The sequence below is a fragment of the Rhinatrema bivittatum genome, chromosome 3, assembly GCF_901001135.1.
Source record: "Rhinatrema bivittatum chromosome 3, aRhiBiv1.1, whole genome shotgun sequence".
In the NCBI taxonomy this organism is placed as follows: Eukaryota; Metazoa; Chordata; class Amphibia; order Gymnophiona; family Rhinatrematidae; genus Rhinatrema; species Rhinatrema bivittatum.
The window spans coordinates 362,474,514-362,500,476 of record NC_042617.1 but is presented as its reverse complement, the minus strand read 5'-3'; the positions used below and the strand labels follow the sequence as shown (position 1 = coordinate 362,500,476).

The 25,963-nt window shown below is 45.8% G+C and overlaps 1 protein-coding gene across 4 annotated transcripts in view; it reads right to left on the bottom strand.

Annotated features, from left to right (window-relative positions):
* Positions 1 to 25,963, bottom strand: part of RARS2 (arginyl-tRNA synthetase 2, mitochondrial) — a 128,881-nt gene that overhangs the window by 39,719 nt on the left and 63,199 nt on the right. For all 4 annotated transcript variants that reach the window (XM_029595437.1, XM_029595438.1, XM_029595441.1 and 1 more), the window contains 4 exons: positions 25,572 to 25,667; positions 18,120 to 18,180; positions 14,003 to 14,079; positions 4,913 to 5,037 (listed from right to left, as the gene is read on the bottom strand). In XM_029595437.1, coding sequence (XP_029451297.1) covers positions 4,913 to 5,037; positions 14,003 to 14,079; positions 18,120 to 18,180; positions 25,572 to 25,667 — 359 coding nt within the window. The remainder of the gene's footprint in view (positions 1 to 4,912; positions 5,038 to 14,002; positions 14,080 to 18,119; positions 18,181 to 25,571; positions 25,668 to 25,963) is intronic.

Below are 25,963 nucleotides of genomic sequence, written 5' to 3'. Positions count from 1 at the left end.
CTTCATCTGTCTCATGCTTACTCTCCCCCTTCTTTTCCAGCTCTTTCTCTCCAGCCCAAGCTCAGCCCCACCACAGATCTTTCCTACTCACCAGGCTAAACCTCCAGCTTTCTCTCCCTCACCCCATGTTCAATCCTATCTCCAGTTCTCTCCCTACCTTCCCCTCAAAACTCTCACCCCACGCATGCACTCTCTCCTCCATTGATTCATTCCCCCAGCAATCTTTCTCTCACATTCCACTAGGCTCATCCCTTTTAGATGATTTTAGGAGATATATATATATATAATAATTTATTTATTTTTTTACAGTACTCCTGCATAAAAATGTGAAATTCTGCATCTTTGGGTAGTACTTTCATCTGTATTGCATTTTAAATTACTACTCACATTAACTGTGTGCTATTTTGACAAATAATATAGCCAGAATTTTGCAGAATTTGTAAATATTACGTTCAGAATTTTTTTTTGCATAAATTCCCCCTAGGACTGTTACTCTTAGTCACCCTCCACACATTTTCTCTTTTCACTCCTAAGTCTTACAATCCCACCCTCTGCACATCGTTGGCTGACATATCTAAAACATTCTCTTTCATCAGCTATTATTCTTCTGTTCTTTTGCTATCCCGACTACCTTCCCCTATTTCCCTCAACTTTTCCAAATATTTTCCCTATCCTTTTCTTTTTGGAGATCCCTTGAACCGCTGGAATGCTAATCTTTTTGCCCTTACTTTTTCAGTCATCTCTTGAAAACCATGCTGATCTCCTTCACCTTTTTATTTAACATAAATGGCTTTTTTTTTTTTTTTTAAGTTTAGTCCACTGTTTTACTTTGTGATTTTCTATCTTGTGGCTCTGTTTTTCCTCTTTTTAGCCCCTCAGGTTCAGGGTGTAGTCTAAACACCTTACAGAACACACCTCTTGGTGCAAAGAACATTTTATCACATACTTCATCAAGATCTTTCTACTTGGCTAGTGCCTCCTTAAGTTACTTCCGCAGTCTTAATAAAACGTTTGTACTCCTGAGGCCGGATGTTTAGCCATAACATATAACATATATAACCTCAGTCTCCTGAAATATTGGATCCGGGCATTACAAATGCAGCAGATTTCAGCCGCCAGACTGGTCTTGGATGTATCTCCTAGAGAGTATATAACTGCTTTATCATCTTAGTTGCATTGGTTGCCTGTGGAGCAATGTCTAAAATTTAAGGTCCTTATTCTTGTTTATAACTGTGTCCTAAAGTCTGGTCCAATTTAGTTAAATGATTTTTTTTTTATGTATATCCTGGGTAGGTTACGTTCTTCTAATACTAACGGGTGGATTTTAAATGCCCTGCTCGCGTAAATCCGCCTGGATTTACGCGAACAGGGCCCTCGCGCGCTGGTGTGCCTATTTTGCATAGGCCGCCGGCACGCGCAGAGCCCCGGGACGCGCGTAAGTCCCGGGTTTTTTTTTTAAGGGGGTGTGTCGGGGCGGGGCCGAATGATGCGGCATTTCGGGGGTGGGACCGGGGGCGTGGCGCCAGCCCGGGGGCGTGGTCAAGGCCTCCGGACCAGCCCCCGGGTCGGATGACTGCGCGCCAGCAGTCCGCTGGCGCGCGTAGATTTAGGTCTGCTTCTAGCAGGCGTAAATCAAGGGACAAAGGTAAGGGGGGGTTTAGATAGGGCCGGGGGGTGGGTTAGGTAGGGGAAGGGAGGGGAAGGTGAGGGGAGGGCGAAAGAAAGTTCCCTCCGAGGCCGCTCCGATTTCCGAGTGGCCTCGGAGGGAACGGAGGCAGGCTGCGCGGCTCGGCACGCGCAGGCTGCCCAAAATCGGCAGCCTTGCGCACGTCGATCCAGGATTTTATAAGATACACGCGGCTATGCACGTATCTTATAAAATCCAGCGTACTTTTTTTTTAAATCTACCCCTAAATGTTTAGATGTACCAACCTTTAGGGAGGTTCATACCTAAGAAGTTAGAAAATGAGCCCTTTCAGCCTTAGGTCCTGTCTGTCCTATGGAATGTGCCTACCTCTTGAGATTAGGTCCATCCAAGATGTGAAATTATTTAACAGTTCAAGGCCTTTTTATTTCTGGAAACTTTTAAATAAGGTTGGAGTTTTCTGATTTTAATTGTATCTGTTTTAAACTGGTTTTTGTGTTTTATGTTGTAAATTGTATTTATAATATTTATGCTGACTGGAACGCACCTAGCATACTTGTGGTAATATAGGCGGGTTATGAATATTTTAATAAACATATCTGGCTAAGTTACAAATTCCTACTTAGCCAGATGGCTGGTCTAACGTATCTGATTAACTTAACTGAATAAGAGCAAATATTGCTACTTATCCAGTTAACCAGATAAGTAGCCCCGCCCTGATACGCCCTCTGCCCACCCATGTTTTATGCAGCTTACAGATATCCGGATATACCCTACTTATCTGGTTATTGAGCACTGAACAGGCTTTGAATATGCCGCCTTTGAAGTCTAGGACACCATCCTTTTTGTGACCTATTTCTGCCTCTGCTGTTATATCAGATCTTACTGTCATGATTACTCAGACATTAGAAACTCTTTTCCCATCTCTATGTACCAGATCTAGTATTATCCCTTCCGCTGTGATTCTCTTACCATTTGCCGGAAGAAAACCTCGAGATCTCTACTTCTAACCATTCCTGCAAATGAGATGCTCCAATGTACATTCAGAAGATTAAGGTCTCTCATCAGTAATACCTCTTCCTTCACTGCAATTTTATGTCTATCTGATTAAATCTCTAACTTCTGTCTATGCTAGAAGTCTGCAGACTACATTGGTGTAAACAGAAGTGCCATCACTCCTTTCCAAGATAACCCATGGTGCCTCCTCTCTTTCCTTCATGTCAGCTGCTTTAATATTTTTAGATGCAGCAGTACTCCTCCACCATCCCTGAACAGAGATGGCTATATCCCAGTCATGGGGCTCATTTAATTCCATCTCTGTGGCAGCAACAGTGTCTAAATATGCCTCTGTCATTAGTGATTGCAAATCTAGGATTTTATTGCCTAGAGTAAACTATTCAGGCTCATAATCATCCAGATATATATGTCTCCTTCATATAATAGCTATCCAGTGGAGATCATGGAAGCAAGACAGTATTGGATTTCAAGAAACCATGGACCCTTAGCTGTGTAGAAGCAAAAGATACAACTGCAGATCAAGTAGGATCTGCAGTACTGCACCAAAAAGGAAAAACACACAGGAAAACTGAAGGGAAAGATGAGAGTTGTAGTATTTATCTTGCATCGCATTATGTGCATCTACGTTTAAACATTTCTTGCATGTAGCATAAGGACTGTAAGCTCCAAGGATGCACAGCATCACCAATAATGGAAAACACTACACCAGAAGTTGCTAGAGAGAACAAGAAAGGATCATCTCCCTACAAAAAAAAAAAAAAAACTTTGCACATGACAACAAGTAATTTGGGAATCTGAAGATCTGCATCACGATTCTGCATCATCTTATTAGGATGACTTCATGATAACCTCTAAGAGATATAAGGGGAAGTCAGAGCTCTCTTTCAAGAGGCTACCTTCTCTCCATTTTAAACTCCAAGCTGAAAAAGCATGTTAGAGGTACATTACACTAATCATCTCAAAGAAGAAGAACAAGTCTGTGCTTGCCAAGGGGACAACCATGGCAGTGAAGAGCCAGAAGGTCCTGCTAGCAGGAGACGAGCTGGACCATTTAAGATTGTCCATAATAACTGGAGGCTTTGAAGTCCCATCATTTTACTTAGAAAGTGTATACGAACACAGGGAGTTTTCTATGAAGAAGTCAAAATTATTTCTTTATTTGTAAAGAAGGATGGAACAGAGGAATCAGCCCAGTTTATAGTACTATTTACAATATAATAATCTGTATCACCCAGCAATTATTCATTATAGCAGATAACTCGTTAACTATAAGTGGCTTTTCACCTCTTTTGAGCACATCAAGAAAATCAGAAAATTGCACACACACACACACACACACACACACACAGTTTTTCATCATACCAGATACTCCTAACAGTTCACCTTCTGATGGTTTATTGTATGCATAATCTATACTGTCCATAGGAACTGTATCCAACAAGACACGTTGAGCCAGATTTAAGGACTGGGCAAAATAAATGCAAACAGCCTGAGAGGCGGCTGGCTTGCATAATTCTGAAATAGTACACATTTGCCCTAGGATTTATGCTCCAGAAATTTCAGGAAGAGAAAACTTCCACAGAAATGTGGGCTAAATACACTGTACATTTTTTTTCTTGATGGTTAAATTTAAGGATGAGGCAAAAATCCTGCAGCATATTTTTTTCCTTTTCACTGCAAGAAGTGAAAACTTTGGGGGAAAGATGCACTGCTTGAAAGCTGTGCCTGCACTGGGTCCTAATTTCAAATAAACTGTGCAACTGACAGAACAGAAAATATCCCTTTTGAAAATTCAACCATTTCAAACTTAGGTACTTTTGGGTGGATTTTGAAAAGGATTAGCCGGCTGGTAGTTAGTTGGCTAAACCTTTTAGGATAAAATGTTTTGTCCACTGAGATGCTAAATGTAGCTACCTAAATCCATTATGTGGATGAATTTAACGTTCCCAGGGTGGGCTTTCAAACTTACCTGGTTAGTGGTGATGCACTAGCTGGCTAAATTTAGGCAGTGAACCCTGGCTGCATGAATAGCAGGACTAAACAGAGTCTTCGTTTGTGCGGCAGGGATTGGTTGCATAAAAGCTGGCTAAATTTGTGAGAAACTTTCAGTGCAAACCATGGTGACTGAAAATGTGCTTAAGACCACTGGTTAAATTTTAGCCAGCAATCAGGTATTCTCAGCCTTTTAAAAATATTTAGCCATTTCGTTATGAGTCTCCAAAAAAAAAAAATACAAAGACAAGATCTTACTCTTTGCAGAAGCCATATTTTCCAACATTCTTGTGCGAGCTTCATCTAGTACATCCTCTAGGAAGAGCACATCTCCTCTTCGCGTCTTCATCCCTTGCACTAGTCCGAAGGGCACATGGCGGCAGCTATGTATAAAAAACAAACACAGGAACATCTCTGACAGACTGTGTAATTTTTCCGCCAACCCCTCAGCATCTTCCCTCTGCAACCCTCCCTCATTTGCAGAGAGCCAGGCACGCCTTCTCTCCATCTTCAAGAGGATGCACTGTGTCATCGGCTCAATCTCCACAAATCCCACCTCCTGCTCTTATCTACCACTACATTGTTCATATTTATTTATTTATTTATTTATTTATTTTATATACCGACCTTCATGACAGGTGTCCTATCAAATAGGTTTACATGGAACAAGGGGTAAAAACATTCTTATCAATCATTTAACAGTAAAATAATCAGAGGAGGTAAAAAAGTTACATATAACAAGGAGATCGAACTTGGGAATAGAAGAAAGAGAAAGACAGAGGAATAACCATTGTGATAAAAGGGTATCACTATGTAAGTTGTCCGGTAGGCTTGAGATGTGGAGTTCCGAAAGTGAATAGATTAAGGGAAAGCTTGGCTAAATAGCCAGGTTTTAAGTTTTTTTCGAAATGTTTGTAGGCAGGGTTCCTGTCTGAGGTCTGGTCCCATCCTTCTATTTCTTGTGTCTCCCTTTCCTCCACCTACATTTCTTGGTGTAACTGTGTAGCAGAGTTGCTTACCTGGAACAGATGCTCTCCAACGACAGCAGTGCACCATTCTCGTATGGGTCACAAGACGTGTTGACAAAAGGAGTGAAATTCTAGCGCTTTCTGCAGAAGACAGTTTTTCCTGAGCACATGTTAGACTTTCTGTGGTGTGGTGGCTTTGCTACCTCTCTCAATTCCATTTAGCCAAGACATATAAGGGGAGAACACCCCCAACCCCACCACCACCACCAAATAGAGGAGAATGTTTCTGCAATTGGTGAACTGCTATCTTCAGAGAACACCTGTTACAAGTAAGCAACTTTGCTTTTCCCCAAAGATAAGTACATTCACAGAAGTGGTATGCCCTAGTTAAGAGTTGCAAAACAACAACAACAAAAAAAGAAACCCAGAACTGCCAAAAGGCAGGAATAATTTTGTTGGGAAGAACATTGTCTTTTTATTTTTCAAACAAGGAAGACAACATGAAACCATAAAATGAGCACTAGGACAGAGGGAGTTGGACTCTGTTCTTTAAAAGGGCCATAGCAGACTGACAGCCCATACCTACTAACCATGTCCACACAATGTGATGAGAATGTGTGAATTGAACTGCAAGTTGCAGCTTTACAAATCTCTTTATGGGAGATGAACTTTAGACTCGCAATCAATATTGCCATGACTATTATGGGCATTGACATGCATCTCTAAAGTCAATTCTGCCTGGGTGCACAAGAGGGGATGCAGTTTGCTACTCAAATGGAAAAGATGCATGTTTTACTATTGCCAGATCTATTGGGGATGACAAGAAAAAAAAAAAACAACAAAAAAAAACTTGGTGGATTTTCTATTGGCTTGAGTTCCCTCTAGATCAGTGGTTCTCAACAGGTGTGTCGGGACACACTAGTGTGTCGCGAAGTCCTAAGAGATGTGTCGCAGAGCCAGCAGAAGACTGATCTTTCCTCATCAGTCTGGGCAAAAGTTGGCTGACTTCTCTTTTACTGGGTATGACAGGAAGCTGCTCTTGCTTCCGTATCCTCTTCCTGGCCAGTGGAAGGCAGTTCCTTCCTCCTTCACCCAGATCAAAGCACGATATCACCAATTCCTGTTCATATATGGGCCCGGCGGGATTCCAACTTTATCTTCCTCTGCCTGGCTTGGCAGTGAGGCTGCTGATGCTCTCTTCACCCCATGGGGCCTGGATGTGAAAGCAGGAGCATAAGGGAGAAATGTACGTGCTCTATAGATCTGCTGCTGCTGCCTCCTCATCTTCCTCTCCTCAATGCTTCTTGCTTTTATCTATTGCTGATAAAGAGGGAGGGAAACTCTGGATTGGACAAGTCTTTTCTGCTGGCTTGGAGCCAGGAGGAGGGGAAAATGTACTGGACAGGAAGGCAAGCGGAAATAGGAAGTCAGTGGTGGGGGAAAGGAGATTGGGGTTGCCGAGTAGGGAGGGGTTGGGGGCTCCTAGGCAAGGAAGAGAGATGGAGGTGTGGGGCGGCTGGGTTGGGGGAGAGGGGAGCAGGGGATGCTGAGCAGGAAGGGGTAGGAAAGAGGTGGTCAGACATTCTGGGTAGTTTCCAGTTTTGCACTGCTTGCAGGAGGTCTTGGAATTTCCATTCCAGATTTTGTTTCCACATTTATAATTTGTGATCTTTTATTCCATATTAGGTGACGGCAGGTCTGTCTGTCTGTCTATGTTCTCTGTGTATATGACTGAGATGAGGTACTTTACTAGAGGTTTGTATCAGCCTTATGTGTTGTATTTTCTCAATATTGTATTGCACTGGTGTAGGGCTATTGCTGTTTCATTTCTTGGAGTTAGTGCTGCTGAGGTATGGCAGGTTTGACAGACATGTACAGCGTGGGGTTTGTCTGTATTATTTTCAATACACCTGGTGGTAGAGGGAGTTTGTGATGCTATTAAGATGACACCAGAATCAGAATATATGTTTTTTGTATGTTGAGTTGTACAGGGAAATGTCTTAGTTCTGCTCTGCACTCATTGTCAGGAAGCAGGAGATTTCTGTGGATGCAGAGTATATGTTTATATTAAGTCCTATGATGGTCATGTGTTCAGTGTGTCATGCATGTGAGCACCATCTCTCAGGTGTGTCCCGATAGAAAAGAGGTTGAGAACCACTGATCTAGATAGAAGGCAAAAGCTCTACTGCAATCCATAGTATGGATAGCTGCTTTATCCTTATGGGCATATGGCCTAGGGAAAATATTAGTAGGTTGATTGACCAATTAAAGCAGAACTCCAACATTACCTTAGACAGGAATCTGGGATGTGTAAAAGCAGGTGATTTGGAGAGATTGTCTATAGATGTAACCTATAACCAACTCTTGAAATTTGCAGACTCCAGCTGTCCGATGGTTTGGGGAAAAAAAAAATAAAAAAAACTTGTATGTTTCCCCACCCAACCCTTACATAAAGATCTAACAAAGGTTATGTTTTGCTGGATCCAGTTAAAACCGTTACACTAGTTTTGGTTGTGTGGAGGTGTGGGATTTCAAGATCTTTTGAGCCTGTTATAAAGCTTTGAGCTTTGCTGGCTTGGGTGAAAGGGGACCTGGTAGAGTCTATTCTGAAGAAAAGAATGCTTCAGGAAACCAATCTGGTGTCTTCAGGGTGCCAAAGGTGGCTTAGAAGCAGCAGTGAAGAAGGTCTGATGCATGGTGTGATGTTCCTTCATTACACCCATTGCTTCCTTTACTTAATTTCTGAAGAGATTAACCCTGATGCATGGCATGTTAACAAGCCTTTCCTGCATATCTTATTGAAGAATTGAACCCACGCATGTCTGCAAGTGTTGATGAGCACAGCAAAGGCTCTTGCTTGAAGCCAACTTGGAAACTTTCTAGGTCATACAAACGATGTTTCTCATGCTCTTCACTTTTTCTTCATAAGGATATGAAATGTTTTGCCTTTCTTGGGTAAGATGGTTAATGAATTTTGCAACATTTTTCAGTATGCTATACAACCAGGGCCGGTGCAAGGGGATTAGGCACCCTAGGCGAGCCTTCTCCCTTGCGCCCCCCCCTCTCCCAGTCTCAGCCCCGACTCCTACGATCACGCTCACTGGCTGTGTGGTTTTCTGGGTCGCGAGCAGGTTGGGCACTGCTTGTGGCCCGCCAAATCTCCACTCCTCTTTGCCACCGCTTGCGGCCCCATGTGGTTCGCACCCAGTGGGGTATCAAGGGTCTCCGGCGCCCGGGGGCTAATGCATCTGTGTGCCTTTCCAGCATCCCCCCCTTAATCCTTCTTGTACTAATGCTTAAGGTCACAGAAAATCAGTGGCATCTCTCAAAATTCATTTATTTATTTAAGGCTTTTATATACCGACTTTCTTGATACAAATCAAATCAACTCTGTTTACATCGAACAAAGCGGTTAACCGTAACCAAATAACAAGAGACACAGATTGAAGAAGCAAAAAGTTACATTGTAACAGGGGCGCAAAACTGGGGATAGGAAATATAGGGGGGAGGACATTGGTGGGTGTGATGAAGAAATGATGAAGGTGATGAAGTGATGAAGAAATGACATTTCTTCATCACACCCACCTTTATAGCATGGATCCTGCTTTAAAATTGGTTATTAAAAAAAAATGTTAATAAAAAAGTCCAAAGGGTCTTCTGCGTAATTTTAAAAAGCTGGCCAGTTTCATACTTCTAGTAAAACTACTATAAAATTATTTGATAGCCTCATTCAACTAATTCTATATGGCTATGAGACTGAAGTCTGGAATAAATAGGAAGGGACAGAATGTCAATATAAATCCTGCACCTCCAGTTCTGTAACTCTGTGCATCCACTGAAATTCCCCCAAACAATGGAGCTTGGATGTTTCTCTTACAGCTCATTATAGTAAAAGATATTTTCACAATCTGGTGTCACCTCACAGTAACAGCAGCACAAACAGCTTCCACTGCCAGGCACATTGTGAACTAACACAAAACCCCGCAAAAAAAAAAAAAGACACTCAAAATCTATACTGCAATCCCATCGTAACATAACAGTAATAACACCAAGGACTCAAACAACATACCTGTGAAAAAGCAATGGTAAATATTATACTGGGTCCTAGAATACCAATACACCACCTACTGAGGAAACAAAAACCTGATTGCTATAGATCCCTATACAGACACTACATGCTAGCAGAATCTCTCATCACAGTTACACAAACAGAGCAGAGACAGACTCTCACCAAATACAGAATACAAAATGAAGGAGCACAAATTAGACAAAAACTGAAATGGAAACTCCAAGAAGCCAGACTCAGTGTATTAACAATAGAAAAATAGAACCACCATTCCTCATAAAAAAAATAAAATCAAGAAACAAAGCATCAGTTATAATAGTAAAACCATAATAAAAAAAATATTTTAAAACTACTGATAAATAGAATTTCTATTAATTAAAATCATATACATTTTTTACAATTTCCCAAAAACCAATAAAATATTTCAAAACAGCACATATATCAAACATTCAATAATTAAAACTAATAAGGATTTTAAAAAGCCCCTGCTTTTTAAAAGACAGCATGTGACAGTGAGAGCCTGTTCTTGAGCAAGACAGCATGTGGGAGTGAGAGAGAGCCTGTGTGTGTGAGAGAGACTGTGTGTCCCCTTTTGTGGGAGCTCTTGATTTCCAATCACCCTGATATTGTCGAGGATTAGGAGGTTATCCTCTCTCTCTCACACATACTCACATGTCCATTCTCTCTCACACATACACTGTCACATACATTCACATTCATGCTCTTATATCCACCATAACCTCTCGCTCTCACTGACACTGACAGGCTCTAAGACACTCTCTCCCCCTCCACACCCCCCCCCACCCCACCAACACGCACACAAACTCTTACTCCCTTGGATTTTCTCATACACACTCATGCTCTCACACTCACTGGCTCCCTCACATACACACACACCCAGGCAAGCTCACACGCACACACATTGACCTCCAGGCAGGCTCCAATTCATTTTCACATCACTCCCTCCCCATCCCCCAGGCATGCACACATTCATTCTCACACACACAGACACACCCCCAGGCAGGCACCCATGCATTCACACACATACACCCCCAGGCAGACTCCCATTCATACACATGCACACACTAAAGCCAGACCCCCCCCCTCTTTTTCTTTTGCCAGTAACCTCGGAACCCCTCTCATTCCTCTGCTGCCACTGTCACTGATGCCGCATGGCTATTGGGGAGGTGCCGATTCCTGCTACTGACACTGAAGCCCATTCTGCTGCCTCCTCTGTGCAGGCCCCATGGACTTCCACTTTCTCCATGCTGACCTCATACATTGTGAGATCCACATAGAGAAAGTGCTATTCTTGCACATTCCCAAAGATTACGTGTGCCAATCACTAAAAAGAAATTTTTTTATTTTTTTTTTATACCTTTGCTGTCTGATCTTAGTTTTCTAATTGGTTGGTCACAGGCTTTTTTTTTCCACCTTCCCTTTCTTATTTTTTTGCCAATTCCTTTTATGTTGTCTTTTTTTCTATTTATTTTCTCTCCATCTTCTTCCCTCAAACATACAGTCAGGTTCTCATTCTCACATGCATTTCTCACACATACACACAGGCTCTCACTGTCACATGCTCTCTCTCATATAATCATTCATACATACAGTCTCTCACTGGCACATGCTGTCTGACTCTCACACACACAGAAGCTCTCTCTCACTCCCACATGCTGTCTTGCTCAAGCACAGGCTCTCACTGTCACATGCTGTCTCTCTCACACACACAGAAGCTCTCACATGCTGTCTCTGCAAACATTCAGGTTCTCACTCCCACACAGTCTCTCAACTCACTCTCACACACAATCTCTCAACTCATCTCATACACGCACACACACTCTACAGATCCTCAGCCTCTCTCTCACCTCTGGGCCTCCTCTTCACGGGTCACCGCAGGACGGGCTCTGCAGCGGCCCTGATCTTCCTGGGCCACAGCAGCCCTGCTACCGGGCCTCTTCCTCTTCTCGGGCCGCTGCGACTTGGGATTTGCGGCGGCCCGTAAGCGCTGCTCCTCTTCTGCATGCGCTGATGCTCCTCCTCCTTCCTGCCCACGCGGCTCCGGCAACATTTACTTCCAGGGCTGCGCAGGCAGGAAGGAGGACGAGCATCAGCACGTTTAAATGCGATCTTTTTCTTCGGGCCGTGGTGACGTGAGCTCCACCACGGCCCTGCCGATCTGCCTGCTATGGGTCACTGCTCAGCTGCCAGTGGGATGAGGTCCACTGGCGGCCGCATGAGCCTCCCTGCGCCAGGGGGCATTGGCTCCCTTCGGGATACCACTGCTCGCGGCGCCCCCTAATACTCGGTGCCCTAGGCCCAGGCCTAGTTCGCCTAGTGCTTCTACCGGCCCTGTATGCAACATTCAATTTTGTAGAGTTGATAACAAGTTGTGTGTGGTTGTAGCATAGCATTCTGATAATTTCAAAAGGTTCAAAATTTTAAGCTCGCAACCTGAAGGCACCAAGGCATAGGTCTTGGTATTCTTGGCCCTTTTGAGCGTAGATTTGGTGAGTCTACTGTGATATTAACAGTTGGGGCATGCCGAATCCCGTAAATACCTGGACATGATCCTTCGCATCTGTTTTCTTTCCCAAAAGGAATATGAAACATTTACTTCAGAAGAAAAGCCTATGAAAGAAAAGCAATTTCTGGCTTGCCCAATATCCTGTTTTCTGCTGAACAATCAGGGCAGGAAAAAATTCATAACGTCGAAAAAGAAAATAAAACATATAGTGCCAAAACCCAGCTAGAGAACTAAAAGAATAAGAAATATTTCAGACTCTAGGTCAGAAGCAACACTCCCTCTAATACTCTGTAGGTTGTGTGTGAAAAAAAAAAAATTGTGTGCAACAGTGTATAAATTTGTATGCAATATTGTTTCAAAATACTAGTGCATGCTGATCAGGAGGACAAATGTGAATGCTGAAAGGAGTCCGCTGGTAGGATCATTGTGGGCTACATGGCACCCGTGCTTTTTGGGGGTTCGAAAGGGAAAGGGATGACATGGCCACACAGAAAAGACCACATCAGAGTTTACTTCTCTTGCTGCTGTTACAGAAGCATCCTCTGGCATCAAGATGAGGGATAGCACTGGTGACCCTCTCTCACTCACCCCTTCCGACAACCCTGCCTGCTGCATGACATTTGACTGGGCAGAAAGGAAAAGGGGAAACCGAGAAGTAGTGGAGCCATGGTTATGAACAGAAATAACGTCTGTTCTTTTCCAGAAAGCTCTGGAATTCTGTTTTGCTCTGAGCCACGCTTACTCACATGCCATGTTGATCTTCCGTCTTTAGAGAAACGTGTGTTAATCTACTTTCCCTGAATTGACACACTCATTTCCCTTGTACAGGTTTGAATAATGGGTTATTTAACTGCTTGGTTTTCTATGTATCTAGTGACTAGTGCTCTAACTTGGCCTCTAAGCCACAATGTTTCACTACAGAATATGTTAACACTCGAAGAGAGTCTGTGCTCAAAGTCAAATTGCTCAGGCAGGTGAAATGGTTTAGGGGGGTGGCACTTTCATCCTGCCAAATTCATTTAAGAGCTAAGTGGAACCCTCTTCAAGATAAACACATACTATGCTTAGGTCCAAAACGTATATGGCTGAATGGCTGAATTTTGAAAATGAGATTATCCATTATAGCATCTCTCTCTTTTTTACTGCACTTAACCCTCTCTCCCCTTGCCTTAGGGGGAAAAGAAAGAGAGGAAGAGATAACATTAGGAAACACTGCATTTTACTTAAGCTCTGAGCCTTTTAGTTCTGCACCCAAATTAACAGGGGTCACTTTAGCAATGGCAATCAATAGCCTCCTGGGGCTCCACCCCTGCCCCTAACCCTGTGGGGTCCAAGAGTATCACCTCTGCATTCATTCCAAATGGGATCAGCCTCCTGAGTCGTAGCCAAGCCGCATATGGCTTTCCTATTGCCGATTCAAAGGCTCAGAGTCAAGGCAATTAATAGTGACAGAGGGCTGCCCACTGATACCAGCAGGACAGGCCACAGCATGCCCATGTCATCAGTTGTCTGTCACAGCAGTGTGCAGGGCTATACATGCTGTCAACATATGTTTTTCACATGTGGAAACCTTCATTCCAAAATACATTGCTTAAAAACTTTAAAAAAAAAAAATACTGAAAACTATATCAGTTTAGGAAAAATCTTTTAAAAAGAAACCGGTATGTCTAAGAAGTGCTAGCTCCTTTCCAGAATCATAATTGTATAATAGCAACAGCAGCTAATTATTTCTTGAAACTTATGTCCACTGTCATAATCAAAAAAAGGGAAGAAAGGCTCATACATACCACTCTGCCCATGAATAGCCCATGATTCTCAGGATTTGGAACAAGTGCTGGAAATGGTTTTCTTGGCTTTTATCTGTCTTGTGGGAAGGGGAAAAAGATAATCCTTATTAGAAAATGAAAGTCTTGGTTTGGGGCTCGGACATCTCCCTGGGCCTGATTCATACTGCCTAAAACTGGAAGAATCACAGGTTTGCCCCAACTACCTGCAATCCTGAAGCTGGTAGGGAGGAGGAAGAATTTTATACAAATTCGAGAAGAGCAGAAGCAAGTGTAGACAGTTTGGAAAATATATCCAACCAAATGCTACATGCAAAATAACTTGCCCTTTTATGGAACATCAAAAGAGCTTGAGCCCCCTTGTTGAGAACCTGTCACTTGATATATACCGTAATCTTCAAATGTAAACCAGAAGTACTTGCTCTCTGTTAAAGTGTATACTAAAAATAAAGCTTGACTGTGGAATCCTGAACTAGAATGGATTACTTGCAGGCAGTCCCAATAACCTGACAATTTGTCAGGAATCTAATATTTATTTATTTATAAACTTTTCTATACCATCATAGCACAGGCCGTCACAACTGTTCACAAACATAAGAAAATAAAATATTAATCTGTAAAACAATAAAAAATACAACAATAATAGTTAGATAATGAAAAACTATAATAAAAAGAAAAAGGAGCCAGCATTTTTAACAAACCAGCCATCATATTCCTAAAAGTAAAAGGATAATAAAAATATAAGTACTAATAATCTTAGAAATAATTATAAAAACGATCATACAACTATAAATGAAATGGCAAGAATAAAAACTTATTAAAAACAAAATAAAATTAGAAAATGTAAATGACAGAAACTCTTTCACTGCTAGCAAGTACATTCTTTATATGCCTGCTCAAAGAGCCAGGTTTTTAGCTGTTTTCTAAACAGTTTCAAATCGCTTTGCATCTCTAAATTGGTAGGAAAAGTATTCCAAAGGCCTGGACCAGCAAGTGAAATCGCCCTCTCTCTTACAGAAGTAAGGCGTGCCGATGTCAAGGAAGGGATTGATAATAGACCTTTATTCGAGGATCGAAGATTACGTTGAGGGGTGTGAATTTTGACAGTGGAATCTAGCCTGACTGCCGTAGATAGCCTTGTGTAAGATACATAAAACTTTATATTCTATCCGTTTGTCCATGGGTAGCCAATGTAATGCCTGTAAGATGGGAGTTATGTGGTCTGATATTTTACAACCAGTGAGTAGTCTTGATGCGGTGTTTTGAAGTATCTGAAGCAGGCGAATCGTTGATTTTGGAAGACGGAGCATGAAAGCATTACAATAATCGATTCCAGTAAAAAGTAACGGTTGTAAAAAGGTTCTAAAATCATTATACTCTAAAAGGGGTTTGAGGCGCCTTAACATTAAATGTTTACTAAAACCTTCTTGTACCCTTAAGGAAATATGTTTTTTTTAAAATTTAGTTCAGGATCTACCCATATGCCTAAATCTCGTACTTTGTCATTTAATTTAATCGTGAGATTCTCAATCTGTGCTGAAGGAAGGTGTAGAGGGGTCAGTTCTGAGAGGAGCCGGGAGGTTGTTCCAGATGTGGGGGCCTGCTATTGATGCAGCGCGTTTTCTTATGGAGACTCGATGAACTTCCATAATGGAGGGAGTTATAAGTAAACCTGTGTTGATGAACGGAGGTTCCTTGTTGGGATGCAGAGGTGCAGTGGTTCTTGGAGCCATCTGGTCATGTCATTGTGGATTGCTTTGAGGATGAGCATGAGGATCTTATATTGAGATCTGAATGGGACAGGCAGCCAGTGGAGTAGTAGTACCTCCAGACTGTCTAACTGGTACTGACCTCAGCTTGTTCCTTGACCTGCCTGCCTCAAGACCTCAGCTCATCCCTTGACCTGCCTTCTGACTTCGGCCTGCCTGTGACCTCGTCTGACCTCCGGTATCTGACCTCTGCCTTGTTGATCATCCCACGGATTGACCTCTGGATTCTGACCTTTGCTCGCCTGACTTCGTCCCTAGATTCTGGATCTGTTCCTTGCCTTGTCATCACCTATGCTGTTCTGGTTCCCCTTGCGCCATCGGACCTATAGTCTCGAACCTGATCATGCTTCTCCCTGTGTCTGTGGGCACGCCGGACTTCTACTCTCCCAGGAGACCCTGCGAGGCCCACCTAAGTCCAAGTGGCCCGGGTCCCTACAGGCTCCTCCTGGGGGGACCTCGGGCTTCCAGTAGTGAAGCTCATCAGAGCCTCTATCTCCTCCAGTGCTCCGCCCCCTGGGGGCAGTTGCCTTCTGTTCCCTATCAGGAAGTGTCTCTCCACTGCCCCAGGACAAGGGTCCACCTCCGAGCGCAACAGGTTGGCAAGGCCATGGACTCGGCGTAGTCTCCCGCCTCCAGGGCCCTACCAGACTGGCCGCCACAGTGAAACAACATCACCAAGCATTGGAGATGCTGGCTTCTTCGGTGGAAGAACTGTGCTCCCAATTACAAGATACAGCAATGGGCAACCCTGTGGGCCTCTTGGCTACCATGCTTCCCAAAGCATCTTTGGCACTTCCTGCACCCCCCAGATACAATGGGGACCCACACGTGGTTTCCTTAATCAGTGCTTTATGCAGTTTGCATTGCAACCCTCATTGTTTTTGAAGGAGATCACTAAAGTAACCTTCATTCTGTCTCATTTGGAGGGGAAAGCTCTGGCATGGGCTTCTCCCTTTTGGGAATGATCTGATCCCATCCTCTCCAAATTATCTGATTTCATTGCTCTCTTCAAGCAGACCTTCGGAGACCCAGGTCATCTGGCTATCGCCAGTCAGTCTACTCCACCTCCGTCAAGGGTCAAGGACCCTCTCTGAATACACAGTGGAGTTTAGGACCTTGGCCACAGAACTTGGGTGGCAAGAAGATTGTCTGCAAGCCATCTTCCTAGATGGACTTTCTTGTGCTCTGAAAGACGAGCTCTCCGTCTGTGAGACTCCCACTTCTCTAGAAGACCTGATCTCCCTTGCCGGAAGGATCGATCATCGCCTCTGGCAAAGATGCCTAGAAGTAAAGGCTCCACGCTCTCCTTCAGCATGTACCACAAGCGTACCCAATAACCCAATAAAGAACTCTCCACCACCTCCCTCCATGGTGGAACCTATGGAGGTGAATCGTGGGCACTTGTCTCTGAACATCGTCGGCGGAAGGAGGGTCTCTGCCTTTACTGTAGCACTTCTAGACATCGTCTGCAGTTTTTCCCCGTTCGGCCGGGAAACTGCAAAGCCTGAGCCCAGCGGGGGTCCCGAGCTTGTGCGCAACTGTTTCTGGCTCTCAACTTTTGCTTCCAGTTTCATTGGGCATCAAGGCCCACACTTTTGCAACGTCTGCTCTCGTTGACACCGGAGCGAGCGGCAGCTTCATTATGGATGACATCGTCAAACTCTTGAATATACCCCTCCGACCACTGGACGTGAGTCTTTGTAGCGCCTCCATCCAGAGGGACCATCTCCCCGGTCTCATCACTCACCACACGGTGGCTATCCGTCTCAGAGTGAGTACCCTCCACGAAGAGGCGATGTCTTTCTATGTCTTGAAGTGTTCAATCCATCCAGTTATCCTGGGGCTGCCCTGGCTCCAGACCCACGAACCCTTAGATTGGCAATCCCTGCAGTTGGTACAGTGGGGCTCAAAATGCCAAAAGTCAAATGCTGACTTAGGGATTGGCCTCTGCTCTTACTGGCATCAGTAGCATGGGATATATTTAATGTTTGGGTACTTGCCAGGTACTTGTGACTTGGATTGGCCACTGTCAGAAACAGGATACTGAGTTTGATGGACCCTTGGTCTGACCCAGTATGGCAATTTCTTATGTTCTTATGAGAGAGTGGGGCAGGGGAATGGTAAAGGCTGGGGAGGGGAGAAGAGGCGGAGGCAATTTAAATTCTCACTGTTTAGGTGGAAACTCTCTTTCAAAACTGGCCTGCAGGCTGCAAAGAAATATCCATTACACTGACTTTCACAGGCGGTTCGGCCTTTCTAATTATTATATTCTCCATGCCTACAGGTGAAGATTTAAGTAAAGCTAAAACATGCAAATTTTGTATGTGGGTGTTAAAGAAATAATAGCTTACCACATAAATCATTCTCTCACAATGATATTTCTCCATTCGATCTACAGCTGCAGCGAGATCCCTGTGGAGAGAGGAGAAAACAGAAAATCTTCTGAGAATTTCTCATGTATATCCAGTATACTGCAGCATCCAAAAGAAAAGCAAGTCTATGGGTTTAAAATAAACCCCAAAACTTCCTCCCCTCCGAAGGTAACTGTGAGTGAAGGCTCAAGGCGCAGCAGAATGAGTCTCCTGGAAAATGTAGTTTACAATCCACATGGCAACATAGCAAATGCAACCTTCTGAACTATATATATATATATATATATACACACACAGCTTGGCCATTATGTGTAACACAAATGCTGTGTGACAAATCATATGAGAGGGACTGCGGGCGGGAATGACAGACATTGTATCAAAGGCTGAATAAGTGAGTACATATAACAAATACCATCTACATTCTATTACTCACTTCTAAAGTCCTAGCAGATTACATAGCATTGTACACAAATACACATAAAAGATGCTGCTACTCCATGGAGATTTCAACCTAATCAAGACAATGTCTATGGGAAGTGTATTTATTATAGAAAACTGGTTAAGATTTAAAAGCAGCCTAAAAAAAGGCTGAGATTTTAGACTAGATTTAAATATGGCTAGAAAGAGCATGATGATAATTCCAGGCATACAGCACAGCAAGGTGGAAAATGGGGAGTCGGGAGGCAGCAGTGGAGGACAAGGTCATGAATAAGAGCAACTTGCTTGATGGGTAGAGTTTACGAGCAAGGGTGTTAAGGGGGGGTGGGGGGGGGGAGAGGCAGGGACAGAAGATATCTAATGAGGATCTGCAGAGTGAATGTGTTTGTAAGTGAGCAAGAGAAGCTTAAACATATGCAGAAGCAGATGGGGAGTAAAAGAAAATTATTCCTTACCTGCTAATTTCATTCCTGTAGTACCACGGATCAGTCCAGACAGTGGGTTGTGTACCCCTTCCGGCAGATGGCGTCAGAGCAAATTGTAAGGATGGCCCCTTATAGGTTAGAGCGCCTTCTGCGTCCCTTCAGTATTAAGAATATCCAAGCATTAAGAACACCATGGGATGGATCATGAAACAGACAACATTAAAACCGTGAAATTAGGACTGAGCATCAAGGTGGCCCAGAAACTTGCAAACATGAACTAGAAGGCACAGAACAGAATCAGGTAAAAAACCAAGCAGTCGAGCTGAGAGCAACCCCATTCCCAGATCCTTAGAGAGGGCGTCTGGACTGATCCGTGGTACTACAGGAACGAAAATTAGTAGGTAAGGAATAAATTTTCTTTTCCCTGTACGTACCAGGATCAGTCCAGACAGTGGGATGTACCAAAGCTTCCTACACAGGGTGGGCCCCGGATAGCCCAGCTCGAATAACCTGTGCACCAAAAGAACCAAACACCGGTGACTGTACATTCAAGCGATAGTGACGTGCAACATTATGCAACGACTTCCAGGTTGGTGCTCTGCAAATTTCCTGAGGAGAGATGGACTGGTTTTCCTCCCAAGAGGCGGCCTGAGCACGAAGTGAATGAGCCTTGACACCTACCGGAGGAACACGACCCGACCCGATGTACGCGGCAGAGATCGTGGCCTTGAGCCAACACGCAATGGTGGCTTTGGAAGCTTTATGCCCCCGGTTGGGCCCGCTCCAAAGGACAAAGAGGTGATCTGATAAGCGGAACTCATTAGTGGCCTCCAAATAGCGGAGAAGGACGCGCTTAACATCAAGACGACGGAGGACTCTGGAGTCAGTGTCTGAAAAAGACGGAAGTTCTACCGTTTGATTCACATGAAAGGTGGAGACCACCTTCGGCAGGAACGCAGGAACCATGCGCAGCGATACTCCAGTGTCGAAGAAACGGAGGTATGGTTCTCTGCATGACAGCGCTTGAAGCTCCAATATCCTCCGAGCGGAACAGATTGCTACTAGGAAAACCGTCTTGAGAGTGAGATCCTTAAGGGAGGCTCCCGGCAATGGCTTGAAAGGTGGACCGGCCAGGATCCAGAGGACCAAATTCAGGCTCCACGACGGACAGACACAGTAGGACGGTGGTTTGACATAATTCGTGCCACGCAAGAACCGGAGGATATCAGGATGAGATGAGAGAGGAGCACCATCGAGGTGACGCTCTAGGGAGCCAAGGGCCGCCACCTGGACCCGAAGGGAATTGTAGGCCAAGCCTTTGGCAAGTCCCTGCTGCAAAAAGGAGAGGATATCGGCTAAAGAAGCACGCCTCGGGTGAACCGGCATGGCGTTACACCAAGTCTCAAAAACCGTCCAGACTCGCACATAAGCAACGGAGGTCGTGGGTTTGCGGGCTTGGAGGAGGGTGGAAATCACCGCATCAGGGTAACTGCAACATCTCAGCCTGCACCTTTCAAAAGCCAGGCCTCAAGACAGAAGCGATCTGCCCGGTCGAAAAATACTGGTCCTTGACGTAGCAGGTTCGGGAGCTGAGCTAGCCGCAGAGGTCTGTCCACCACCATGTTGATTAGGTCTGCAAACCACGGTCTGTGTGGCCACTGTAGTACCATGAGACTGGCCCTTGGTGGGCCTTTATTCGTCGAAGTACTTTCCCCACCAGGGGCCACGGAGGAAACGCATAGAGGAGGTGGTTTCGCGGCCAGGAGAGAACCAGGGCGTCCACTCCCTCCGCACCGTGCTGTCTTCTGCGACTGAAGAAGCGTGGAGCCTTTGCGTTCTGTTGAGTGGCCATGAGATTGAGGTGAGGAGTTCCCCATCAACGGAAAATCATCTGAACTGCTGTTTCGGACAATTCCCACTCTCCGGGATCCAAGCGTTGTCGGCTCAGGAAGTCCGCCTGTAGGTTGTCTACTCCCGCTATGAGAGAGGCTGCTAGACGGGCGAGGTGTACCTCTGCCCATGTCATTAACTTGACGGTTTCCAGGGACACGTGACTGCTTCTTGTCCCTCCTTGATGGTTGACATATGCCACAGTCATTGCGTTGTCGGAGAGAATCCGTACTGCTCGATCCTGGACCAGGGGGAGAAAACGCTGCAGCGCAAAGCAGACCGCTCTGGTTTCTAGACGATTTATCGGCCATCGTGCTTGGTCACAAGTCCATTGCCCCTGCGCTGACAAACTCTCGCACTCGGCCCCCCAGCCGGATAGGCTGGCATCAGTGGTGACGATCACCCATTGAGGGATCTCTAAAATCCACTCCTCGCAATAAGTGATCGAGACGGAGCCACCAGAGCAGGCTGCCCCTGGCTGGGTCCGGCAGTGGTAGCTGGACTTGAAAATCCTGGGAGACTAGCTTCCAGCGAGAGAGCAATGCACACTGTAGAGGACGCATATGTGCGAAGGCCCACGGAACTAGATCTATAGTGGAAGCCATAGAGCCGAGGACCTGGAGGTAGTCCCATGCCATGGGGAGTGGAAGACAACTGAAGCGCTGTACTTGAGTGAGGAGGGCTCGCGCCCTGTCCTGCTGAAGAAAAACTTTGCCCAGCCTGGTGTTGAAATGAGCCCCCAGAAAATCTATTGTCTGGGAAGGGGCCAAACTGCTCTTCGCCAGATTGATGACCCATCCGAGAGAACGGAGGAGCTGGAGAACTCTGGCGACCGACCGCTGGCAGAGATCCTTGTACTTCGCACGGATAAGCCAGTCGTCCAGGTAGGGGTGGACCAGGATGCCTTCCTTCCGGAGTGCCGCTGCCACTACCACCATCACCTTCGTGAACGTGCGCGGCGCTGTCGCTAGCCCAAATGGGAGAGCCTGGAACTGGAAATGCAGACCAAGGATCTTGAAGCGGAGATAGCGCTGGTGGTCCTGGCGGATGGGTAGGTGTAGGTAGGCCTCTGTCAAGGCCAAGGAAGCTAAGAACTCCCCCTCGTGTACTGCTGCTATCACGGAGTGCAAGGTTTCCATCCAGAATCGGTGAATCTTGAGGGATCTGTTGACCATCTTGAGATCGAGGATGGGCCGAAAGGAGCCTTCCTTCTTAGGGACCACGAAGTAGATGGAATAGTGGCCTGACCCCTGCTCCTCCAAGGGCACTGGAAGGATAGCCCCAAAGTCCAGGAGACTATCCAGTGTCTGGCAAACTATGCATTGTTTGGACACTGGTCCGCAAGGGGAGAAGACAGAACAATCCCTTAGAGGTCAAGCAAAGTCTAACGCGTAGCCGTGCTTTAGAATATCCTGATGTGATTTTGACCCACTCCTCGTAGAAGAGGGATAGCCGACCCCCTATCCTGGGTGTCGAAGAGTGGGCCAGCAACACATCATTGAGAGGACTTTGCGGGAGTGCCTTGCGAGAGACTATCCCTGGATTATCTTCGTCCCCGAAAGGAACGGGACCAGGATTGCGACCTAGAGGAGGAAGTCCTCTGTGGGAGAGTCCGTGATTGGCGGAAATGAGGTTGTTCCCGGAAGCGGGAGTGAGTGGCAGCGAACGTCCAGGCACTGCGAGGACGATCCTTGGGTAACCTGTGCGCCTTGTTTTCACTGAGGGATTTGATGAGCTGGTCCAGTTCTTCCCCAAACAGTAACTTCCCCTTAAAAGGCAAGGAGCCCAGCTGAGATTTGGAAGAAGAATCCGCCGACCGGTTGTGGAGCCAAAGCAAACGCCTGGCAGAGACTACCGAGACCATCGACCTGGCCAGTACCTGGAGTAGGTTGTAGAAGGCACCCGCCCCATAAGCTATGACTGCCTCTAGCCATTCCGCCTGCTGAGCCTCCTGCTGAGAAAGTTCCTGGGCACCGAGAAGCTGCTTCACCCATCGAAGGCCTGCTCTTTGCATAAGGGAGCTACAGACAGCTGCCCTGACTCCCAGAGCGGACACCTCAAAGACCCTTTTGAAGTATAGAAATTATACAACCTCCAGTTTGCGATCCTGCATGTCCCGGAGCGCTGCACCCCCAGTGTCGGGGATAGTTGTCTGTTTCGTGACCGCTGTCACAGACGCGTCCACTTTGGGGCCCTTGAGCAGATCCAATGAGTCTTCGGGAAGTGGGTACAACTTGTCCATCGCTCTGCTGACCCGTAGAGAAGCATCCGGAGTATCCCACTCCCGCGACAACTGGAGGAGCATAGGGTGAAAAGGAAACATCTTAGCTGGTGGACGGAGGCCCGCCAGGACAGGATCTCCCTTTCTTGACGTTGTGCTGGGACCCGAAGAGTCTTGTGGGGCCTCAATGTCCAGTTCGTCAAGCACATGGGGGATGATGGGATCCAGCTCGTCCCTTTGGAACAAGCGTAACACACGAGAGTCAACACCCTTGACTGGCATGGATGGGGAGAGGTCATCCAGGTCAGGGTCTGTATTTGTATCCTGGATAGGGAGACTGGGACCGGTAGGTGAGCGACCGCCCGTATCCGGGAGGAGCCTTGAGGTGGAGCTTCTGGCACTAGGGGTACTGGCTGCCCAGCAGGGCCCCAGGGAAGAGTGGGCCCCAGGTCTCGTGGGAGTTCTGGAGGTTGTAGGGGACCCCCAACGTTCCCAGGCCCTTCTATCCTGAAAACCTTGGCAGGAGGAGGGGCAGAGGCAATCCATGCTCGCTAGGTATGCATTATGCATCAACAGGATAAAGTCCGTAGAGAAGGGTGGGGTCGGGGGTGGTCCAAAGGAGGCTCTGGTGCTGGGGGAATCTCAGGAGTTAAAATCGGCGGCGCCAGAGGAAATTCGCCATCAGGAACGGAGTCAGGCTACTCCGAGGCAGGCAGAGAAGGAGGCAAGATGGCTGCCGTTACTGCGATGGACGGGAACGGGGCCGGACTGTCTAAAGTCGAACGCGTGCGCGAAGAAAAACGGCCTCCTGGGCTCGAGGTGCCTTCCCCGCCGGGGAGACAACGAGAACATAGGTCATCATGGGAGAGCTGCGATCCGAGCTCCCTGCAGGCACAGCATCGCGCCGGGCGCGGCATCAGAGGGGAAACAGGGCCTGCAAAAACCTCCCTCTGGAACAGCAGCAGCCACAAGCAAGCCTGTGCTGGCAAAGTAAGGCAGGTGGAGCACAGAGAAATGGTGCCTCTCTGTGAGGGCTGCTCCGAGGGAGACGATGTCTCAGAGCAGCCGGCTGGAGGGGGAGAGGTTGGACAACCAACGTGCACCCCAGCCGGCAGAAAAAGGAGGAAAGAGGTGTCATGTGAAAGAAAGAACAGAACTTACCCCAAAACAAGCTAAAGACAAACAAGGAGGGAGTACCCAAGTCCTGACTGCAAGTTTCACAGACTGGAAGGAGAAAACCTTCAGAAAATCCTCTAAGCTAGAAATTCCTTCTTTATCTTTATCTTTTTTTTTTTTTTTACTTTAAAAATGATCCATCCCAGGATAGAAATTTAGTAAGGCAAAGGGAAACCGCAGGTGTGACCTTCTTCTGCTGGAGTCAGAGTAATACTGAAGGGACGCAGAGGGCGCTCTAACCTATAAGGGGCCGTCCTTACAATTTTGCTCTGGAAGGGGTACACAATCCACTGTCTGGACTGATCCAGGTACGTACAGGGAATGTGATAATTTAAGAAGAGGAGGGGTTACATGTCATAGCAATGCTGAAGGAATATAAGGTATGCAGCCGAACTCTGAAAAGACTGTAGATTCTCTACCCAGAGCAGTGGTTCTCAACCTTTTTTCTATTGGGTCACACCTGGCAGATAATGCTTACGGTGGAACACACTGAACATGTGACCATGACGGGGCTAAATGTAAACACATACTCTGCATCCATAGGAAATGTCCCTAAACCCAGGAGTCTGGACTGATTTGGGTATATACAGGGAACCACTCTTTAGTTCTGTGTTCTATTCCTATTTTAGATGTGCCAGTGCAATGCCTGCACAGGATTCAGAAGGAGATCCACTCTTCAGCTCTCTGTGCTGTATTCCTACTTTACATGACTCTAAGGCATTCCAATGCATATCTATACAACACTGTCTTGACATTTAAATTCATTATGGTGCACATGGCTTATTATGAGGAGTTGATAAATACTTTAAACACAAATTTCCCCAGGAAGAAAATTAAAAAAATCCCAAAATACCCAAACAGAAAATAAGGGCTGGGCTTGTGGCTCAGGTTTGCATCACCTGTCTGATGGGACTAGCTGAGGTTGAGTTAGTCATGAAGGCAAAAACACTCAGTCCTCCAGAGGAACTTCCCTCCAGTGCTCCTGGCCAGCATGAATACTTAAGCACCCCAGGCATGTCATTTGGAGTGTGGGAGGATATTTATAAAAAGAGGTAATGGGAAAAACAAAAGAAAATAAATCAGAATAAGAAGTAAGAAATCTTAAGCATTTTGATTAACTTATCTATAATTTTTTCCCTATATTACCACTTTAATCCCTGAGTCAGACTGCCATATTTTTCAGCAACAGAGCACAGCTGTATAGCAAACCACATTTTCAAAGTTCCTTAACCGAACCCTTCCACACCCTTAAAAGGATCTACTGTAAAGGGTGCACCGTGCCTTGTTATGTAGAGAGATGTTCCGTCGCTGCGTACCACCGTTGCATAAGATGAGCTGTCTCCTTTCTCTGAGAGATCCACCACGCCTGTGCCCTTCCTGCAAGAACATGAAAGGTAACTATCAGTCAAAACACCAGTGCACTATATGAGCAAAATTTTGGTACAGCAATGCCAGCTTCTTCCAACATTATGCAACTTTAGCGGCAACCTCTTGGCTTAAATTTGTTTCTACAAAACACACAGGTCGATACAGTAAGGCCGCGGTAGAAACAGTGCGGCAGTGTCAGGCGCACCCTTCCTCCCCGCACGCACAGTTCTCTTCACTTAGTCCCCGATACTCTCTTCTAATCGCATGCAAATGCATGCCGCGGCTGTGAAGCGATAGGGAAGGGT